This window comes from Thalassophryne amazonica, chromosome 2 (assembly GCF_902500255.1).
Source record: "Thalassophryne amazonica chromosome 2, fThaAma1.1, whole genome shotgun sequence".
In the NCBI taxonomy this organism is placed as follows: Eukaryota; Metazoa; Chordata; class Actinopteri; order Batrachoidiformes; family Batrachoididae; genus Thalassophryne; species Thalassophryne amazonica.
In genome coordinates, this window is record NC_047104.1 from 84,969,996 (window position 1) to 84,990,962 (window position 20,967).

At 40.3% G+C, this 20,967-nt stretch overlaps 1 protein-coding gene across 1 annotated transcript in view; it reads left to right on the plus strand.

Annotated features, from left to right (window-relative positions):
* The window catches only part of LOC117503844 (CUB and sushi domain-containing protein 1-like), a 2,069,078-nt gene that overhangs the window by 1,838,707 nt on the left and 209,404 nt on the right, over positions 1–20,967 (plus strand). The window contains exons 57-58 of the mRNA XM_034163109.1: positions 323–496; positions 18,598–18,786. Coding sequence (XP_034019000.1) covers positions 323–496; positions 18,598–18,786 — 363 coding nt within the window. The remainder of the gene's footprint in view (positions 1–322; positions 497–18,597; positions 18,787–20,967) is intronic.

Genomic DNA, 20,967 nt, shown 5'->3' on the forward strand with positions numbered 1-20,967 from the left:
AAACACAATTTTCACACTTATAATGTTATTTTTGCTTTGAAAATGATCATGTCCATGTTTAGTGTTTCAAGAAAAAACAGTGCAATAGTGCTGAAACCTCATGTGGGACCATGAACAATTATCCATTTAATGTGAAGTCATAAAAGATGTCCCTCATGAGTGCAATTCCATTACGTAGAAAGATATTTAAAGAAATTCAATCTCTCATTTAAACAAGAAGAGCCCCATATGGCCCAACAAAATGTTGTTATATCTGAAAACATCACAATACGCTCTCCATTTTCTCATCATACCATTTCTCTCTCCACCTTGCCATTCCCAGCTATCACCTGTGGTCACCCGGGCAACCCAGCCAATGGACTCACCAATGGCAGCGAGTTCAACCTCAATGATGTTGTCAACTTTACCTGTAACAGAGGATACATTCTCGGTGGAAATTCACGTGCTCAGTGCAGATTCAACGGACAGTGGAGCAGCCCTCTACCTATCTGCAAAGGTCACAAACATATATGAATGATAAACCTATTGACAGATGCCAACAAACACAATGGGAAATGCCCAACTTATGATTTTTGTAGCTGTTATGATTTTTGTAGCTTTTAACCATGCATGTGAAAAAAGCCATGTTCATGGGAGAACATAACCAGCCTGGACTCACTGAAAAACCACACAACATACTTGCAAAAGCCCACCTTGATCCAGCTCACAGCTGGATTTACAGTGGCCAGTGGAAGTCCAGTAGATAGGTCAGCTAGCCAGTTGACATGATATATCTTGGCCTGCCAGTGCATCTTAACTGTAAGATGACTGCTATCAGTCAACTCACTAAATTCAACCTTTATATTTTAAGATTAAAGTAGTTATGTATGTGTAGTGTTGCTGTTGTTGTTGTTTGTCTTTTGGCTGACCCTGTTTTTTTTGTTGTTGTTGTTGTTAAGGGGTCACAGTGGATCTAGTAGAGATCTGCAGTGGGATTTGGGACAAGTTTGGCCTTTTTATCAAACAGTTTGTTTCTACAAAAATTCTCAATTTATTTTAAATTCTTAACTTAAAATTTAGGGGTAACGATACTTTTAATCATGACAGTAACAATTAACATATTGAGTTTTTGTTACTAAAAACGAATAATACAGCAATGCATATATCATGTGGCTCAATTTACGACAAAATTTACCACTTTGAAAATGTTTTCTATGTCTACAATTAGCACTGCAATTGACAGGGTGTACCCTGCTTCACACCCTATGACTGCTAGGATAGGCTCCAGGTTTCCCCCCCACCTTCCCGTGACCCATAACTGGAGTAAGTTGGTGTAGAAAATGGATGGATGGACATCTGCCATTTGGAAGTCATGAATTTAGAAGTAATTCATTCTTACATTGTTGAACCATAATCTACTGTGTTCACATTGTGCGCAGTCCAAATTAGAAGTGCTGGCAACCCTGAATTGTAGATATAGAACTTAAAATAAGCTTAGAAATAAATATAAATGACACAAATTTGCATAATCAGTATAGTTTATAAAAATTTTCACTTACTAAATAACAAATGAAGCATGCATTGACATACAGTGAAATAAGTACAAACGTTAAATGAATCCTCCGGGAAGTGACCCGTATACAATCCCTTGCTTATACAATCCTTTGGTCCTCGACTCTGAGATCTACAAGCAGCACTTGTCCACGTGCTGAACCAGCCTCAACTCCATGATGTGGCTATGTCCAGCAGTGCTTTGGGGGTGTGGACCTTTTGATTTCATTAGATTTATTCAGCAATAATGTAGCCCATATATGTAAAATAAACAATACAATATATAAAATTGCTTAGAATATGTGAAGAGAAGCGTCTTTATTGTTATTGTACATATAAACATACATACAACCCAAGTTCCATTTAAGTTGGGATGTTGTGTAAAATGTAAATAAAAACATAATGCAATGATTTGCAAATCCTCTTCAACCTATATTCAATTGAATACACCACAAAGTCAAGATATTTAATGTACAAACTGATAAACTTATTGTTTTTGTGCAAATATTTGGTCATTTTGAAAGGGATGTCTGCAACACATTTCAAAAAAGCTGGGACAGTGGTATGTTTACCACTATCCCAGGTTTTTTGAAACGGATTCCCACCAGCGTTCAGCCAACTGATCTATCTTGAGGGTTCTATTCATGAGGAAAATAAATCCCATTTGATCCACCAAGATAGGAAAAAAAGCATAATAATGACCCAATTAAATGCAGTGTTTTTGAAGAAGTCCATCTATGCTTGTCTGCTCCAGGTGTATTTCTCAGCGTGAAGCATGAGATGGTAGCACTTTGTCCAGCCAAAAACAAGCAAAATAAACAACAGGCAGAAGTCAACCTCACTGGGTCGTCTTCTTCTTCTTCTGTCAAGTTTATTGGCGGTTTGCAAACCAACATGGTGCATTACTGCCACCAACTGTTTGGGTGTTTAGCATTAATGGAGTCTGACATCCTCACTGAGTCACTGTAAACAGAAATCTTTTCAAGAACAAAAAAAATAACAGTATTAACTGGTAACCACTATTTTAAATGGTTACCAGAACATAAGAAAAATACATTTTCGTTCCTAGCAAAATACCAAAAATTTGTGGTTTTAATTTTCATTCCACCAACCAGTTCAAAGCCTTGGTTGCAGGCCATTGAGAGTCTACCCAAAGTAACAGACAAAACTGTACAACCCCAATTCCAATGAAGTTGGGACGTTGTGTAAAATGTAAATAAAAACAGAATACAATTGACCTATATTCAATTGAATACACCACAAAGACAAGATATTTAATGTTCAAACTGAAAAAAACATCGTTTTTGTGCAAATATTTGCTCATTTTGAAATGATGCCTGCAAAATGTTTCAAAAAAGCTGGGACAGTGGTATGTTTACCACTGTATTACATGACCTTTCCTTCTACCAACACTCAATAAGCGTTTTGGAACTGAGGACACTAATTGTTGAAGCTTTGTAGGTGGAATTCTTTCCCATTCTTGCTGAAGTACAACTTCAGTTGTTCAACAGTCCGGGGTCTCCATTGTCGTATTGTGTGCTTCATAATGTGCCACACATTTTCAATGGGTGACAGGTCTGGACTGTCAGTAGGCCAGTCTAGTACCTGCACTCTTTTACTACGAAGCCACGCTGTTGTAACACATGCAGAATGTGGCTTGGCATTGTCTTGCTGAAATAAGCAGGGATGTCCCTGAAAAAGATGCTGCTTGGATGGCAGGATGTGTTGCTCCAAAACCTGGATGCACCCTTCAGCATTGATGGTGCCATGACACATGTGTAAGTTGCCCATGGCATGGGCACTAACACACTTCCATACCATCACAGATGCTGGCTTTTGAACTTTGCGCTGGTAACAGTATGGATGGTCTTTTTCCTCTTTTGTCTGGAGGACACAACGCCCATGATTTCCAAAAACAATTTGAAATGTGGACTCATCAGACCACAGCACACGTTTCCACTTTGCGTCTGTCCATTTGAAATGAGCTCGGGCCCTGAGAAGGTGGTGATGTTTCTGGATGTTGTTGATGTATGGCTTTCGCTTTGCATGGTAGAGTTTTAACTTGCACTTGTAGATGTAGCGACGAACTGTGTTAACTGACAATGGTTTTCTGAAGTGTTCCTGATCCCACGTGGTAAGATCCTTTCCACAATGATGTCAATTTTTAATGCAGTGCTGCCTGAAGGATCGAAGGTCACGGGCATTCCACTTACGTGTGGAAAGTTCTCCAGATTCTCTGAATCTTCTGATTATATTATGGACTGTAGATGATGGAATCCCTAAATTCCTTGTAATTGAACAGAGAAACATTGTTCTTAAATTGTTGGACTATTTTTTCACGCAGTTGTTCACAAAGGGGTGATCCTCGCCCCAACTTTGCTTATGAATGGCTGAGCCTTTTAGGGATGCTCCTTTCATACCCAATCATGACACTAACAATTAGTGTCCTCAGTTCCAAAACACTTATTGAGTGTTGTTAGAAGGAAAGGTGATATAACACAGTAGTCATCATACCACTGTCCCAGCTTTTTTGAAATGTCTTGCAGGCATCCATTTCAAAATTAGCAAATATTTGCACAACAACAATAACCCTTATCAGTTTGAACATTAAATATCTTGTCTTTGTGGTGTATTCAATTGAATATAGGTTGAAGAGGATTTGCAAATCATTTTCAAATCGTATTCTGTTTTTATTTACATTTCACACAACATTCCAACTTCACTGGAATTGGGGTTGTATTTCAGATCATCTCAACAGAACCCTATAACTCCATCAAAGTTGTCATGGGTATATTGGTGGCTTCTCTCACAAATCTCTTTCACCCATAGTCACTCAGTTTTGCTAATTGCTGATTCCAGACAGTTTTACTGGAGAGTACCACACTATTTGTTTTTCTTAAAGACTGATGTGAATGAAGTATAAGATATACTGACTTGGGAATGTTGATGTATCCATTCCCTGACTAATCATCAGTGTGCCCAGAAGTATCACACATACATTTTGGTTGTTTTTTTTTTGTTCCACTTTATGAAACCATTATTTTATTTATTGTTGAATAACTTGGGCAATTTTATACAGGATTCCCGATCATATGACATTGGTGTGTATGCATTTATTTTAACATACAATTTTGAAATTTGTACTTCATTTTCAGGGTTGTCAACAATTATGACCAGGACTGAACAATAATGCATTCATACTCAAAATCACAGTGGGGTGTATGTCCAGAGATGCTTCTTTTCTCTTTCCTGACCAAGTTTGTTTTTTACGCTAGAAATGTTTTTGGACCTCCAGTGGTGTAACAGTAATGATATACTAAGCACACACTTACACACAGACATGCTGCACAGTCATGAGGCAGATCAATATTACATAGTCGCTCAAATGGGTTTACATTAAAGTAATTTATCTCCGCTTGCCTCCTCTCTCCATCTCCATCACTTTTTTCTCCCTCTCTTACTCGCTCTCTCTCACCCGGCAGCATCCGCAGTGGCTGTCAGTTATAAGACTGACACTTTCTTTGTTCACACAGGGATGCCATGTTCTCTCTCTCTCTCCCTCTCTCTCTCTCTCTCTCTCTCTCTCTCTCTCACACACACACACACACACACACACACACACACACACACACACACACATATATATATATATATATATATATATATATATATATATATATATATATATATATATATATATATATATATATATATATATTCATGTTCCCTCTGGACTTAAATTTGAGAGAATGTCAGTCTCCCGTGTGACATGCAAATGAAACTGCACTCTTATTGGATGGAGGCCAGCATCCATTAAGGGAGCACAGCATAACAGAAGAGCAAAAGGAATGAAAGTGTCATGAACCTGGGCACAGAAAGGCAGGACACAAATGCAAGACTCTCTGATGCGTGGTGTGAGAAAAAAGGTTGAATTCACAACCAGGCGGATGTCAGTACAGAGAAAGACAGGCAGAAATCAGTAGTGGTATCCAAATCAAGCAACAAGACTCAAGGTCAAAAAACAGGTAAAATGTTCAAAACATGGCATGGCAATAACAACAAACAAGGACTGTGAGAGAGAGTAGTACACAGTAAAATCACCAGTGTTTAATTAACATTGTCAGTGAACATATGGTCCCACTCTGGCCAGAGTAGGACCATATGTACACTGACAGTGTTAATTTAACACTGTAAGTGTTAGTTTTACACTGGTGATTTTACTCTGTAGCGACAACACTAAGGAATGACAAACTGGTAAAGGCATGATGGAAAACAGACGACTTAAAAAGAGCAGGTGGCGAGGAAACATTCAGGAATGAGGTGTGGTAAACAGAAGGAAAACACAACCAAACCCAAACCCCAGACACAAGACAAGAGAATATGATGAACACAAACACAAAGCAATACAAAACCAAACATGAACACAGTCCCACATGATATCACCCCCCCACACACCTTCAAAGGTCAGCCCTGACAGCCCAGGGGCATCAGGGTGCAAGTCCCAAATGAGGTCAGGGTCCAAAACAAAATGGGACAGGGCCCACAAACATTCCTCTGGACCATACCCTTCCCAGTAAACCAAATACTAGATCCCCTGGCAATGACGATGAGCACACAGTGAATGCCGGACCACCATCGACAGACCAGGTGGGCAGAGGGGGCTTGGCTGGAGGACAGAGCATGTGGACTGATGTGGAATGTAGGGTGGAAGCGCATGGCCCTGGGGAGTTTTAGCCTGACAGCCACCAGGTGAACAACCTTGGAGACAGGAAAGTGTCCTATGAACCTGGTAACAAGCTTCCTAGAGTCTAAATGTAGTGGTAGGTGCTTGTTCGATAGCCAGACCTTCTGGCCTGGAAGGTAGGTTGGTGCGGGAGTTCTATTGCAATCTGCAGCTGTCTTGTAGACCGCTGATGACCTGATGAAAGATTGGTGAACCTGCTTCCAGGATTTATGGCATGTCCTCACCAGGGCCAATGTAGACAGGACTGGGGAATCAGTGTCTGTGGGTGTAAACAGAGACGGGTGGAAATCATGGACTATATGGAAAGGTGAAAAGCCTGAAGATGAGAATGCTAAGGTGTTGTGTGCTAATTCCAGCCAAAGCAGGATCTGGATTTGGGGTGTTGACAGGATGTTATGTGGAGACCCTTCTCCAACTCGTGTTTGAAACCTTCTGTCTGATTGTTGGACTGGGAGTGATGGCTAGAGGACAGGCTGACAGTAGCTCCCATGAGTCTGCAATACTTAGGCCAGAACTGAGAACTGTGGGCCCCGGTCAGACGCAATGTCCTGAGGAAAGCCATGGTACCTGAAAACAAAATCATTAACAGCCTCGGCTGTTTCTTTAGCAGAGGGAAGTCTGGGTAAAGTAATAAAATAAGCCATCTTTGAAAATCTGTCTACTTTGGTCAGAATGACCCTGTTGTTATGTGACTTCAGGAGGCCAGTGACAAAATCAACAGCCATATGAGTCCATGGCTGCTTTGGGACAGACAGCAGTGACAACTGACCCTATGAGTTTTGATTCGATGATTTAAACAACAGCACACCTGCCAAACATTCACAAATTCCCTTGCCAATACATGGCCACTGAAACTGCTGTTGTATTACAGAGTCTTATTAATACCTGGATTACACAACACTTTGTTGGAATTAGCTCACTTGATAACCTCCCCCCTTAATGAGTCTGCCATGAACAGTTTCCCCTGAAACAGTAGATAGAGTGATTGTCTCAGCAGCCGCTTAGACCTTGGCTTCAGTATCTTAGGTGAGGATAGAGATAAAGCACTTTTTAGACAGAATGGACTTGGGCTCATTGGTGTGCTGATCTGGGTAAAATGAGTAAGAAAGTGAGTCTGGTTTAGCATTTTTGGAGCTGGGGCAATAAGACAGCACAATGTCAAAGCAGCTAAAGAAAATGGCTCAACAGGGCTGCCTAGCTTTCAAATGTTTAGTCGATCTTAAATATTCCAAATTCCTGTGGTCTGTCCAAACCAAGAGCAGCACCTGGACCCCCTCTAACCAATGTCACTACTCCTCAAGGGCCACCTTGCTGAGAGTGGTTTTCCTCTTTGGGGAAAAATTCAGGATGTTGTCCAAATACACAAATACGTATTGGTTGAACATATACCAAAGGACATCATTAAGATCGCTAGTGCATTGGTGAGACCAAATGGCATGACCAGATATTCGTAATGGCCTGTGAGTGTATTAAATGCCATCTTCCACTCATCACCCTCCCATATCCTGACCAAATGGTAAGTGTGCCATAGATCCAGTATTGTGAACACCTTAGCCCCCTCTAGTGGCTCAAACACCGGTGCAATTAGTGGGAGGGGATATCTGTTTTTAACTGTTATGTCATTAAGTACTCTGTAGTCGATACATGGTCACAAGGTCTTATCCTTCTTTCCCACAAAGATAAACCCTACCACTGCGGGGGACGGCGATGGTCGAATTAAACCAGCCGCAAGCAATTCCTGGATATAATCCTTCATGGCTTGACGTTCTGGTGCAGATAGAGAATACAGTTTGTCCCTTGGGGGCGTGGTTCCTGGCAGCAAGTCTAAAACACAGTTATAATGTTGGTGGGGAGGCAGAGACTTGGCCTTAGCCTTACTGAAAACTAAAGCATGGTAACAGCTTGGAACGTTTGTTAAATCAGGATTGGGTTTGCTCTGAGGCTCCCCTCTTTGGACCAGGCATGTATGCATGCAGTTTGGCTACCAGGAAAGGACCCACCCACTGGCCCAATTGAAATTTGGGTTATGTTTCTTTAATCATGGGTGACCTAAAATTACCAGATGAGACAGACATATTACCGAAAATGTGGAAGCACAGTATTTTTGTGTGATCACCTGAAAAGAGAACCTGCACAGGCAGAGAATGGAGAGTGATGCTCCCTAAGGCACCGCAGTCCATGGTGTTCACCTCCTGGGAGTGTGGCAAGGGGAGTAGTCTTCCTGGCAGAAGATGGGTGCAGGAGATTAGCATCATAACCAGAGTCTACAAACACAGGAACAACTTCTGAAGTACTTTCAGATGTAATCGTGACTTTGATCTTGTAGTGTTCAACTTCAGTTCTGACTCACCCTTACCGACAGTTTCAGCATGGACTGAGATCCACAGACCTGGCAGCCTAAAACCAGGTGCCCGAGCTGGCCACAGTAACAACACCGCCCCTTATGTTGATGATGCTGGCGTTCCTCTGCTGATAGGGAGGTTTGTCCCACCTGCATAGGTTCCCCCATGCTGGTCTCCACCATGCTGATGGTGGGCATGGTGATCCTCGACCGCGGAGGCGGCCCACCTCCCAGTGTCTTCCTGACAGCCCCCTGTCCACCTTTATGGCAACAGTTATGAGAGAGTTCAAATCCTCCGGCAACTCGACTGCCACAAGTTGGTCCTTAATTTTATCTGATACTCCTTGAAAAAAAATGGTGGTTGTCACTGCCATGTTCCACTCGCTCTTGGCGGCAATGGTGCAGAAGTCTATAGCATAACCAGCTACCTAGCATGAACCTTGCCTTAATGTTACTAAAGACCTCACAGCTTCCTGACCCGGAGACATGTGCTGAAAGACCTGCTTGAACACCTTAACAAAACACTGAACTGACAAGCAGGTGGCAAATTTGTGTCTCCATTCAGCCATGCCCCAAGCCTCAGCACATCCTGATAGGTGAGATATAATGAATGCGATCCTTGCTCGGACAGATGATAAGGCTGAGGCCTGAAGTTCAAAGTGAAGTTCACATTGTGTGAGGAATGGCTTCATGTCTCTCGATTCCACAGGGAAACACTCCGGACAGGAAAGCTTATTACAAAAGCCAATGTCACTGACTTGTTGCAGCCTTCCTGCTGACACCCCTGGTGGCGGGTGCACAGCAGCTTCAGGTCTCGCTGCTACCCATATAATGCCTTTCCACAAGTAGGCTGACCTGAGAGCCTAACATGGACCTCATCTGGCCCTGAGGCTTTGCTAACTTGCTCAAACTGGAGCACAGAGTCAGTAAAGTCTTTTGCTGTGCGAGTTTCTGTTTCAGCGGTGTGTCGTCGACAAGACATGTGTTGGGCTGGACACACCGGGTTCAGCAGATGTGGACATGATAAGAGCGCCCTGCTTCTCATTCGTGTCATTTCATGACTGTACATCTGTGATCATGGTCATCTACACAGGAACAGAGGGATCATACTTGTATTGCCCGCTTGATAAGAGGGATTCAATAAAATGCTGTGTTTTTATATTGTGTGTGTGTGTGTGTGTGTGTGTGTGTGTGTGTGTGTGTGTGTGTGTGTGTGTGTGTGTGTGTGTGTGTGTGTGTGTGTGTGTGTTTTTAAATACGTCCATGTTCTTCTTGATATCACGTATTTTCCCACACCTTTTACAGGACAGCAATGGTAGCTCAGTGGTAAAGTTTCTGGCTGGTAATCAGAGTTTTTGGAAATTGCAGGTTTGAATCCCGTGGGTGGCATCTATTTTTTTTTTCCACAGCAGCTGTGCGATGTAGTTACACATGCTGCAGCTGCTCTCACTATGTTCTCGTGTGCACGAAACCATCCCAGTGGGTTAGTTCACGCCTGGCCATCGACTCAATGTTTTCGCGATTTATATTTATTCATACTATGTGTGATGGGGCCCTAAGGAATGACAAACTGGCAAAGGCATGAAGAAAATAGAGGGCTTACAAAGAGCAGGTGATAAGGAAGAAATGAGAAACAGGTCTGAGGCAACAGTCAGGAACAAGGTGTGGCAAACAGAAGGAAAACACACCCAGACTCAAACCCCAGACACAAGACAAGAGAGCATGGTGAAGACAAACATAAAACAATACAAAACCCAAACATGAACACAAAGCAGTACAAAACCCAAACATGAAAACAAGGCAATACAAAACCCAAACATGAACACAAAGCAATACTAAACCCAAACGTGAAAACAGTTCCATCCTAAACACAAACATGAACACAAAGCAATACTAAACCCAAACATGAACACAAAGCAGTACAAAACCCAAACATTAACACAAAGCAGTACAAAACCCAAACATGAAAACAAGGCAATACAAAACCCAAACATGAACACAAAGCAATACTAAACCCAAACATGAAAACAAGGCAATAGTAAACCCAAACATGAACACAAAGCAGTACAAAACCCAAACATGAACACAAAGAAGTACAAAACCCAAACATGAAAACAAGGCAATACAAAACCCGAACATGAACACAAAGCAATACTAAACCCAAACATGAAAACAAAGCAGTACAAAACCAAAACATGAACACAAAGCAGTACTAAACCCAAACATGAACACAAAGCAATACTAAACCCAAACATGAACACAAAGCAGTACTAAACCCACACATGAACACAAAGTAGTACAAAACCCGATCATGAACACAAAGCAATACTAAACCCAAACATGACCTCAAAGCAGTACAAAACCCAAACTGTCATGAAGGGCGGGTGCCAGGCACCCAAAGTGGTAGGACCCACAATGCAGACTCCCAGACTAGTCTTGGGTGTAAACAAAATCACATTCTTTAATTCAGGCTCAGGTACAATACACAGGTGATCAGTCAGCATAGCAGAAGCACAAACAGGGTTAGGCAAAAACTCAGTCATGGTTAAGGAGGCATGAGCAGACACAGACATCAGAGATGAAGGTGCAGTCAAAACTACGAAGCAGGATCTGGATACATGGCAAAGTAAAAACAGGACTGGATACAGAGCTGGTGAGTGTACAAAGACAACAAATGAGCAGGGGTGTGGTGGCATGAAGGAGATTAAATAGGGTGGAGTTAACAAGGTGCACGTGCAGGTGAATGATCTAGAAAGGGGCATGGCTAGAAGACAAAGATAACACACAGTGCTAGAGAGTGGGGGGGACAACACAAGGTGGAGTGATGTAAGACTCAAGGATGCATGAACACGTGCAAGAGCGTGAGTGGAAGAGAACACAAAGCAGAAAGGGTCACAGTGAGAGATGAAGACACAATGCAGGTGCAGTGATGTGGAGTGAGAACACATTCAGATGTGCTTGAGGAAAACGGAGAAGAAAGATCAGATAAACTGTAACACAACTATGAACAACAACCAGGCATGAACATGAGAATTAAAAAGCGAACCATCAGATACTAAACACAGAAGATAATCTACATAAGAACCGATCAGAGAAATAATAGGAAAATAAACACTAAGACAAAACTAAACTGGAACTGACTTATGACTGAAGAATACAATAAGAGATACCAGATGACGAAACCAACAATACTAAACAATTAACAGAAGACAAAACCCGATACTACAGCATAACCACTATCACAAATGAGATGGGCAGAATAAACAAGTGATAAACAAATAATCCATAATGAAAACACAAACCAGCTAAACAAAATTGGAACTGAACTGAACAATGGCTAAAGTATGAAAAGTAACAAAGAAACAAAGTGACAAAGCAAAACAGAACAGAGAATAAACACATAATGAAAATAAAATAACTAATAGATCAAACCTGGAGCAGATGGTGAGCAAAAAAAGGTGAAAAAATGGAATCAAGGCCCAGACCAGGTCCAAACCGTGACACAAATATGAATACAAAGCAATGCTAAACCCAAACATGAACACAGTCCCACATGACAGTGTGGGACTACGTGTGTTATACATCATACAGATAAAGTGAGGAACCTTGGAGTAATTTTTGATCCTACGTTGTCCTTTGATCTCCACATTAGAGACATTACAAGGACTGCTTTCTTCCATTTGCGAAATATAGCGAAGATTCGTCCCATCCTGTCTATGGCTGATGCTGAGACTTCATGCATTTCATTCATGCATTTGTGTCTTCTAGATTGGACTGTTGTAATGCTCTATTTTCTGGCTTACCGCAGTCCAGGATTAGGGTTCTTCAACTGGTTCAAGATGCTGCTGCCAGACTCTTGACACAAAGCAGAAAGTTTGACCACATTAAACCCGTTTTGGCATCCCTGCACTGGCTTCCTGTTCCTGCAAGATCGTATTTTAAAGTACTGTTATTAGTTTATAAAATCGTTCATGGACTTGCACCTCCCTATCTGGCTGACCTGGTAAGCCCTTATGTACCAGCTCGGGCCCTGCGTTCTCAGGGTGCAGGACGTCTGTGTATTCCCAGGGTGAATAAAAAGTCTGCCGATCACAGAGCTTTCTCCTACCATGCCCCAGCTCTGTGGAACGATCTCGCAGCACACATTCGGCAGTCGGATACTGTGGAGATTTTTAAGTCACGTTTAAAGACTCATTTGTTTTCTCTGTTTTATCATTAGTATTATGAAGTGTTTTTATTCTTGTATTCTTTTATTGTTGTCTTTCTTTTATGGTCTTTTTTTTATTGTGTTTTAAATTTTTTTAATTGTTTTTGTGTGAAGCGCCTTGAGATGATTTTATCGTGAATTGGCACTATATAAATTAATACATTTGAAATATGAATTTATGACAGAAGAAGAACTCCAGAAAACAGGGCAGATCAGGACAAAAGAGCACTTCAGAATAGACCAGAGCATTGCATGATAGAACAGTAAGGACAATCTCAATTTTTAACACATTGTGATTGTGTTTACTCCCCTGTAACCTCTTTCAGCTCGGGTGGATTTCTGCCTCACTGCACAGCTTGTGTTTACTGGCTTCTAACTCACCTCCGCCCTTCGCATGCATCAATCTCTGTAAACTTCACAGCCTTTTTGCCATCACTTCAGCTACATAAATGCCAAAGAAAAATGCCAAAAGACCAAAGCAATTACAAGTGCCAACCCCTGTGAAGTCAGCTGATGTAGAATTCAGAGTGAGATACATTATAGTGAATTGACTGGTAAAATAATCCCCTTTACACATTTACAATGCTGCAAATAATGAAAAATGTGCAGAAACTGTGCATGTGAACCTTTCCTTGCAAAATATGGGATTCAACAAATTCTTAAAAATTTGTGGAAATTTCCACACACCTTTGACCTTCTGTATGGACACCACCTTCAAATGTCAAATTGCCAAAGACATACATTTCACCAAATGGAGAAAAACATAAATACATTTTAAAATGTTTTGTAAAATGAATAAATAAATTGTGTGTGTGTGTGGGGGGGGGGGGGGGGGGGGGTATTGAATCCATAATGGCACAGCAATTTAAGGTTAATGATAATGTGAATTAGGCAAACAATGTAATAACAGTAATAATAGTTTGTTTGTTTTTTTCCTTCTTTTTTTTGGTGGTGGGGGGCTGGGGGATACAGTTTGTCTGCAATCACCACAGTGGATTACCTGTTTCTATCTCACCTGATCTTACAGTGCACCCAGAAAGTGTCCACAGCGCTTCACTTTTCCACATTTTGTGATGTTTCAGCCTTACGCAATTCCACATAATAAAATGAAAATGTTTTTTTTGGAAATTTTTGCAAATTTATTAACAATAAAATACTAAGAAATCACATGTATATAAGTAGTCACAGCCTTTGCTCAATACTTTGTTGATGCACCTTTGGAAGCAATTACAGCCTCAAGTCTTCTTCAATATGTTGCCACAAGCTTGGTGCACCTATCTTGGCTGTGTCCTTAGGGTCATTGTCCTGCTGAAAGATGAACCGTCACCCCAGTCTGAGGTCAAGAGAGCTGTGGAGCAGGTTTTCATCCAGGATGTGTCTGTACGTTGCTGCATTTATCTTTCCCTCAATCCTGATTAGTCTCCCAGTTCCTGCCAGTGAAAAACATCCCCACAGCATGATGCTGCCACCACCATGCTTCACTGTAGGGATGGTGCCTGGTTTCCTCCAAACATGGCGCCTGGCATTCACACCAAAGAGTTCAATCTTTGAATCATCAGACCAGAGAATTTTGTTTCTCATAGTCTGAGAGTCCTTTTGGTAAACTCCAGGCAGGCTGCCATTTTACTAAGGAGTGGCTTCCATCTGGCCACTCTACCACAAAAAGTCTTAATCCACCTTAGTAGAAGAAGAAAAATCTTTGAGCCATTTGAACCTGAATATGTTGTCCGAACCATGGACTCCTAATGACACCAATGTTATATCAGTGAGTAAACAGCCGTACTTCAGGCCAGAAATGAGGTCCAGGTTGTTAAAAGTAGCATTTCTCCTTTAATTCGGGTTGCCTTATATATACATGTTTCTCTGGTGATTTGCATGAATAAAACTAGCACACAGCCAGCTGATTCATGTTCTGTTGGATTATATGAGATGTAAGATGCTTGGGCTGAATGAAATACAGCTACTTTATTCCTCCTCTGTTCTGTATAAAAGCTTTGGACTTCACCACTGTGCTGTTGTGTTGTGAGAGCAGTGGCTGAAAGGGTCTAACAGGATATTGGAAGATTTCAGACAAAAATGTATTGAGAGATTTCCAGCAACTTCAGGAAATCTAGAATTTCCAAAAACAGGACTTTTTTAGATACTTCTAGTTAAGACACCATGATGATAAAAAGTATAAAGTTTTTATAGGAGGAAACAGGCCTGGTTGATGGACTGCTGCAAAGATGTTATCCTTCTGGAAGGTTCTCCTCTCCATAGAGGAATGCTGGACCTCTGACATCATGACCATCACATTCTCTGTCAATACCCTGACAAAGGCCCTTTTCCCCTGATGACACAGTTTAGGTGGTCAACCAGCTCTTGGAAGAGTCCTGGTGGATACAAATTTCTTCCATTTACAGATGATGGAGACCACTGTTCTTATTGGTACCTTCAAAGCAGCAGAAATGTTTCTGTACACTTCCCCAGATTTGGACCATAAGACAATCCTGTCTCGGATGTCTACAGGCAATTCTCGTAACTTCATGCTTGTTTTATGCTCTGACATGCACCGTCAAATATGGGACCTTATATGTAGACAGGTGTGTGCCTTTCCAAATCATGTCCAGTCAACTGTTTAAACTGTAGAAACATCTCAAGAATGATCAGTGAAAACAGGATGCACCTAAGCTCAATTTTGAGCTTTATGGCAAAGGATGTGAATACTTATGTAATGAGATTTCTTAGTTTTATATTTTTAATAAATTTGCAAAAATCTAAAAAAAAAAAACCTTTTTCACATTGTCATTATGGGGTATTGTGTGTATAAATATGAGGGAACAAATCAATTACATTCATTTTGAAACATAAAAACATCAAACATAAAAAAAGAATCTAAAGGGAGCTCTGATTTCTATGTTTTATGATCTGGGAATTGATTCAGCAAAATTTTCCCATCAGATTCCTTCCTGATGCAACCTCAGGAAGCTGTGTATGAGGAAAAAAAAACAATGTTCATGTTTTAGTAATCCCTCAGAGGTCCAGAAACTAACCACAACAAAAAATATTAATAACCAACAAAAATGTTGTTTTAACCTTAAGTCCTTGGAACCCTGAGGATTAAACAATTTCAAAGGCAACACAGGTGTTTCAAAGGATGTCTCTGATGTCTTGGTCCCAACCAGCCCTTCACTTTATGTGACCATATAGGTGGTTTCGTCATACTCTCAACTATGACTGACAGTTTTCCCTCATGAAATCATCATGAAATATAACATGGGTAACTATGTTGCTGTAAAGCAGGTGTGCCATCAGCATGCCAATGTGCTGTTAAGCTCAATGAAGATGTGTTTTGTTGCCTACACACAATGTTAGTTAGGTGTTGTGGGCTTATTTCGGAACACATCTCTGTAACTAATAACAGCACAGTGACGCAATGGTAGGGCACCTGCTGTGCTTCAAGAAAACCCATGGATAAAGCCACAGGTGGTTACAATTAAAGGTTAGGTTTAAAAACTAAATGTGACATGCCAAAAGAAGTGGGCAAAGCAGAAAGTGAATGGAGTGAAAAATGAATTGCAAAGCACCAGTGGCATGAAATGGCCTGACACACACACACACACACACACACATACATAGCTGTGACCTGTAATAAATAATAATGGACAAACATATGGGATGGTTTTTTGTGGAGGACAATCTCTTGCTGGTCCATAGCAGACAGTCAAGGACCACTCTGCCCTCCTTCTGTTGCTCCTTTTGTGGATCATATGTACTTTTTTTGTTGCATAGTATGTTATTTTATATTTTGCACTGTAATTTCACTAACTATTCTGCACTCCTCTGAGGCTCATTTTACCACATCTCTAACCTCCCCCTTGTGAGTTTTTTGATTTGTCGAGCCATTGGTGAGGCTTCTAATCAAAAGGGTTTTTCTCTTCATCTGACAGTTTCTTTTGAAATGTTTTTACACACCACCAAATCATAACATAAATTAGCTCAAATAACTATACATACAACCCCAATTCCAATGAAGTTGGGACGTTGTGTAAAATGTAAATCAAAACAGAATACAAAGATTTGCAAATCCTCTTCAACCTATATTCAGTTGAATACACCACAAAAACAAGACATTTAATGTTCAAACTGATAAACTTTGTTGTTTATGTGCAAGTATTTGCTCATTTTGAAATGGATGCCTGCAACACATTTCAAAAAAGTTGGGACGGAGCAACAAAAGACTGGGGAAAGATGGGGTGAGGATCACCACTTTGTGAACAACTGCATGAAAAAATAGTCCAACAGTTTAAGAACAATGCTTCTCAGTGTTCAAGTGCAAGGAATTTAGGGATTCCATCATCTACAGTCCATAATATAATCAGAAGATTCAGAGAATCTGGAGAACTTTCTACACGTAAGCGACAAGGCCAAAAACTAACATTGAATGCCCATGACCTTCGATCCCTCAGGCGGCACTGCATTAATAACTGAATGAATGAATGAATGAATGAATGAATGAAATTTATTTCAGCATCAACACAGTACAGACACAACATATCAAAACAAATCAAAACAAAACCAAAACCAAAATTTGCACTGTGTGTCTGAAAAGGGGTGGGAAGAAGCAAAGCTTATAAGTTACCCACCCCATACCAAAAATCCAGTCCAACACATTTTACACTTATACTCCAAAAAAAAAAAAAAAAAATAAAAAATAGGACTCATAAATACATATCCATTTTTGCTCACACTCCTATATATACATACATTCCCCACAGATACATACCATACATTAACAAATTTATACATCATATTTATACATTAAATTCAATTTCCTTTTCCAATATATCCAGAAATTAATAGGTTTTTATAACATTTCTTAAAACAAACTAAAGAACTACATAATCTAATTTCAACAGGACATTTATTCCAAATCTTCACCCCCTTAACTGAAACACAAAACCCTTTATATTAGTGCGTACGGGAGGCCTCTTAAATACAGCACATCCTCGTAAACTATATCCAGAATCCCTTATCTTGAACAGGTTCTGGACATAAAGTGGTAAGGCTCGATTATTTGCTTTGTACAAAGTTTGTATTGTGATATAATCCACTAAATCTCTAAATTTCAATAAATTTAAAGTCATAAACAAAGAATGCGTTGACTCAAGATAATGTTTGTTACAAATAATTCTAATGGCATGTTTTTGTAAGAGAAATACTTGATTGGTATTTGATTTATAACTGACATCATTGCGTAAAGGATCTTACAGCGTGGGCTCAGGAGCACTCCAGAAAACCATTGTCAGTTAACACGGTTTATCGCTACATCTACAAGTGCAAGTTAAAACTCTACCATGCAAAGGGAAAGCCATACATCAACAACATCCAGAAACGCCACTGCCTTCGCTGAGCCCCATTTCAAAATGAACAAATATTTGCACAAAAACAATAAAGTTTATCAGTTTGAACATTAAATATCTTGTCTTTGTGGTGTATTTAAATGAATATAGGTTGAAGAGGATTTGCAAATCATTGTATTCTGTTTTTATTTACATTTTACACAACGTCCCAACTTCATTGGAATTGGGGTTGTACTTTTTTGTCTTTGGTTTCTTTGACTTCTCCACATTGCCTGACAGACATTAATGACATTAATTAGTGTTTGTAAGTGTTTGATTCTTTCGTTCTTGTGTTGATCCATATGTACTGTGTGGAGAAATCTTTTTGCCTGTAAGAACAAATACACTGAGTTTGTTCTACTGGAGTAACAGTGTGATCTGCTCTCTTCTTTAGTGGTAAATTGTTCGGATCCTGGCCATGTGGAGAATGGTGTGCGACAGTCCGGTTTACGCTACCCTGAAGTCTTCAGTTATGGAGTGACAGTGGCAATTCACTGTAAACGAGGCTTCTTCCTGTTAGGTTCTGCACTGCTCACATGTCAACATGATGGACGGTGGGATCGCCCACTCCCACGCTGCCAAGGTACGCATACTCAAGTGTCACAGGTTGTTTAGGAATTGTTTATACAGAGGAATGATGGAGAACTATAGAACACTGTTAAAAAAAAAAAAAATCTGTGAATTTCTTTAAAACCATGACATAAAAATGCTGAAAACAGAGAAGCAATGACGCAATAAAAAAGAAAAAAACAATACTCTAACATGATTATTTTAATAACAAGCAAAACAGTGAAGTGAAACTGGTGCAAGAATAATCCTTTACTTAATGATGAACACTGCACCAAATGGCTTTCAGCTGCTCTGTAAAATTATTAGGGGGATTCAACTTAAAAACTTAATTTCAGTTGCTGCCTTAAAAATATAAGTTAACTCAACTTCAAGAAAAGCTTTTATTCAACTCAGGAAGGTAAGTTGTATAAGTTTTCAACTTATAACTTATAATTTCAAGCATGCATACAATTTTCTTCGAGATAACACATGCACACAGTTGTTGGTACAGAATGGAGCAGTACATGGATGTGCTTTTGAAAGAACATGCTGTTATTGAATTCATCACAGTGGAGCGTTAGGTACCTATGGACATTCATCGATGAGTGAATGTTGTTTGTGGCAATGCCTGTGTGGATGTCTGTACAGTCAGGAGGTGGGTAAGGAAGTTGAAGGTGGGGGATGGTGGTATAATGTTTGCACGTTGGACTGGGACATCAGCGATCCTTGTTCACGTCTTGATTGCAGCCGCACTCCCAACTGGCACTTTCAACAACAGTGCTGGGGAAGAGTGAGAGACATGTGCCACGGGCCCTTCTGGAAACAAGCTTCAGGCTTTTGTGACTACCCACGTTAAATAAGAACCTCTACCTCTACAGGCAAAAATCCATCCATGATGAATTCTGCATGCCTGTAGCATGCGGCCCATAACAGCTACAGATGTGCAAAATCAAGTGCAGGTGGATGAGCTGATCCATATCATTTGCCGTGTCAGACAGAAAGGCATTGCCAAATGGTGAGATTTCAAGAGTGGGTCCATCATATTATCCATAATTTACTTGGCCATATACGTAAAAATGTGTGCAAAAAGGGGTTCAGAGATGCTGACTTTTGAAATCAAATAGAACTGAAAGTGGGTTTGTCAGGAACATGTGACTCCGCATGCACAGGAACATGATGCTTTCCTCCATCTGATTGTCACTGGTGATGGACCCAGAATACATAACATCTCTATGACCCAAAAAACAAGTGGCAGTTATTGGAGTACAGGTGTAAGGAGTCACCTTGCCTGAAAAGGTTCAAGGTCATCATTTTAGCAGGGAAAGTCTTGATGACCATTTTGTGAGACTGCAGTGGCATAGTCCTCACAGAATTTTAAAACATGACAACACTATCAATTCCCACTGATATGTGGACACTTTGTAAAAGCTTGAAGGGGGTTTTCCTTGGAAAAGAAGCCATTCTTCAGCATGGCGCTATTCATCCACACATGAATCAACAAAGACAGGATGTATTGCAGCGGCTCAAATCTTACCACACCCTTCGTACATTCCAGATCTTGCACCCTCCAACGTTTTCCTTTTTCCCAAGCTGAAAAACACCTGAGGGGACACAGTGACAGTACTTGATGCAGAGGTGTAAGCATCTGTGCATCATTGGTGACGAAGAAAGACACCCGATTACTTCATCAGGATGCAAATCTTGTCCAACGTTGGCATAATGTGTGGAAAGGGAAGGTGACTATGTGAAAAATGAATGACACCGCCTGATAGGTATAGGTATGCAGTTGAAATGATTATCTTTCTTGTTATTGAGTTAATCTCCTACGAGGCAGAACATTTCAGCCAAACCTCATATAAATTTTACAGAAATAATTAGCTTAAAAGCAGCACAATCATGTTAATTCAGCAGAAAAAAGACTGTCAGATTTACTGGTTTGAAATGTAAAAAAAATGTAAGTTACAACAACTTAATACTCTAAGTTTTGCAGGTTGTTCTGGCAAGGTATTTACATTTTTTACTGGAGTTTTTGCAGAATTATTCTGGCAAGCACTGCTGCGAGTCCCCTCATAAAAACAGCCGATTTTTTTACAGTGAAGGATTGCTATGATATTCATAGTTATATTAAAAAATGTTTTCCACCCAGTGTGACACGCTTTTATGGATTCTACAAATGTTTTTCATGCAGAGCACAGGTAGTTGAATGCAGGTGAAC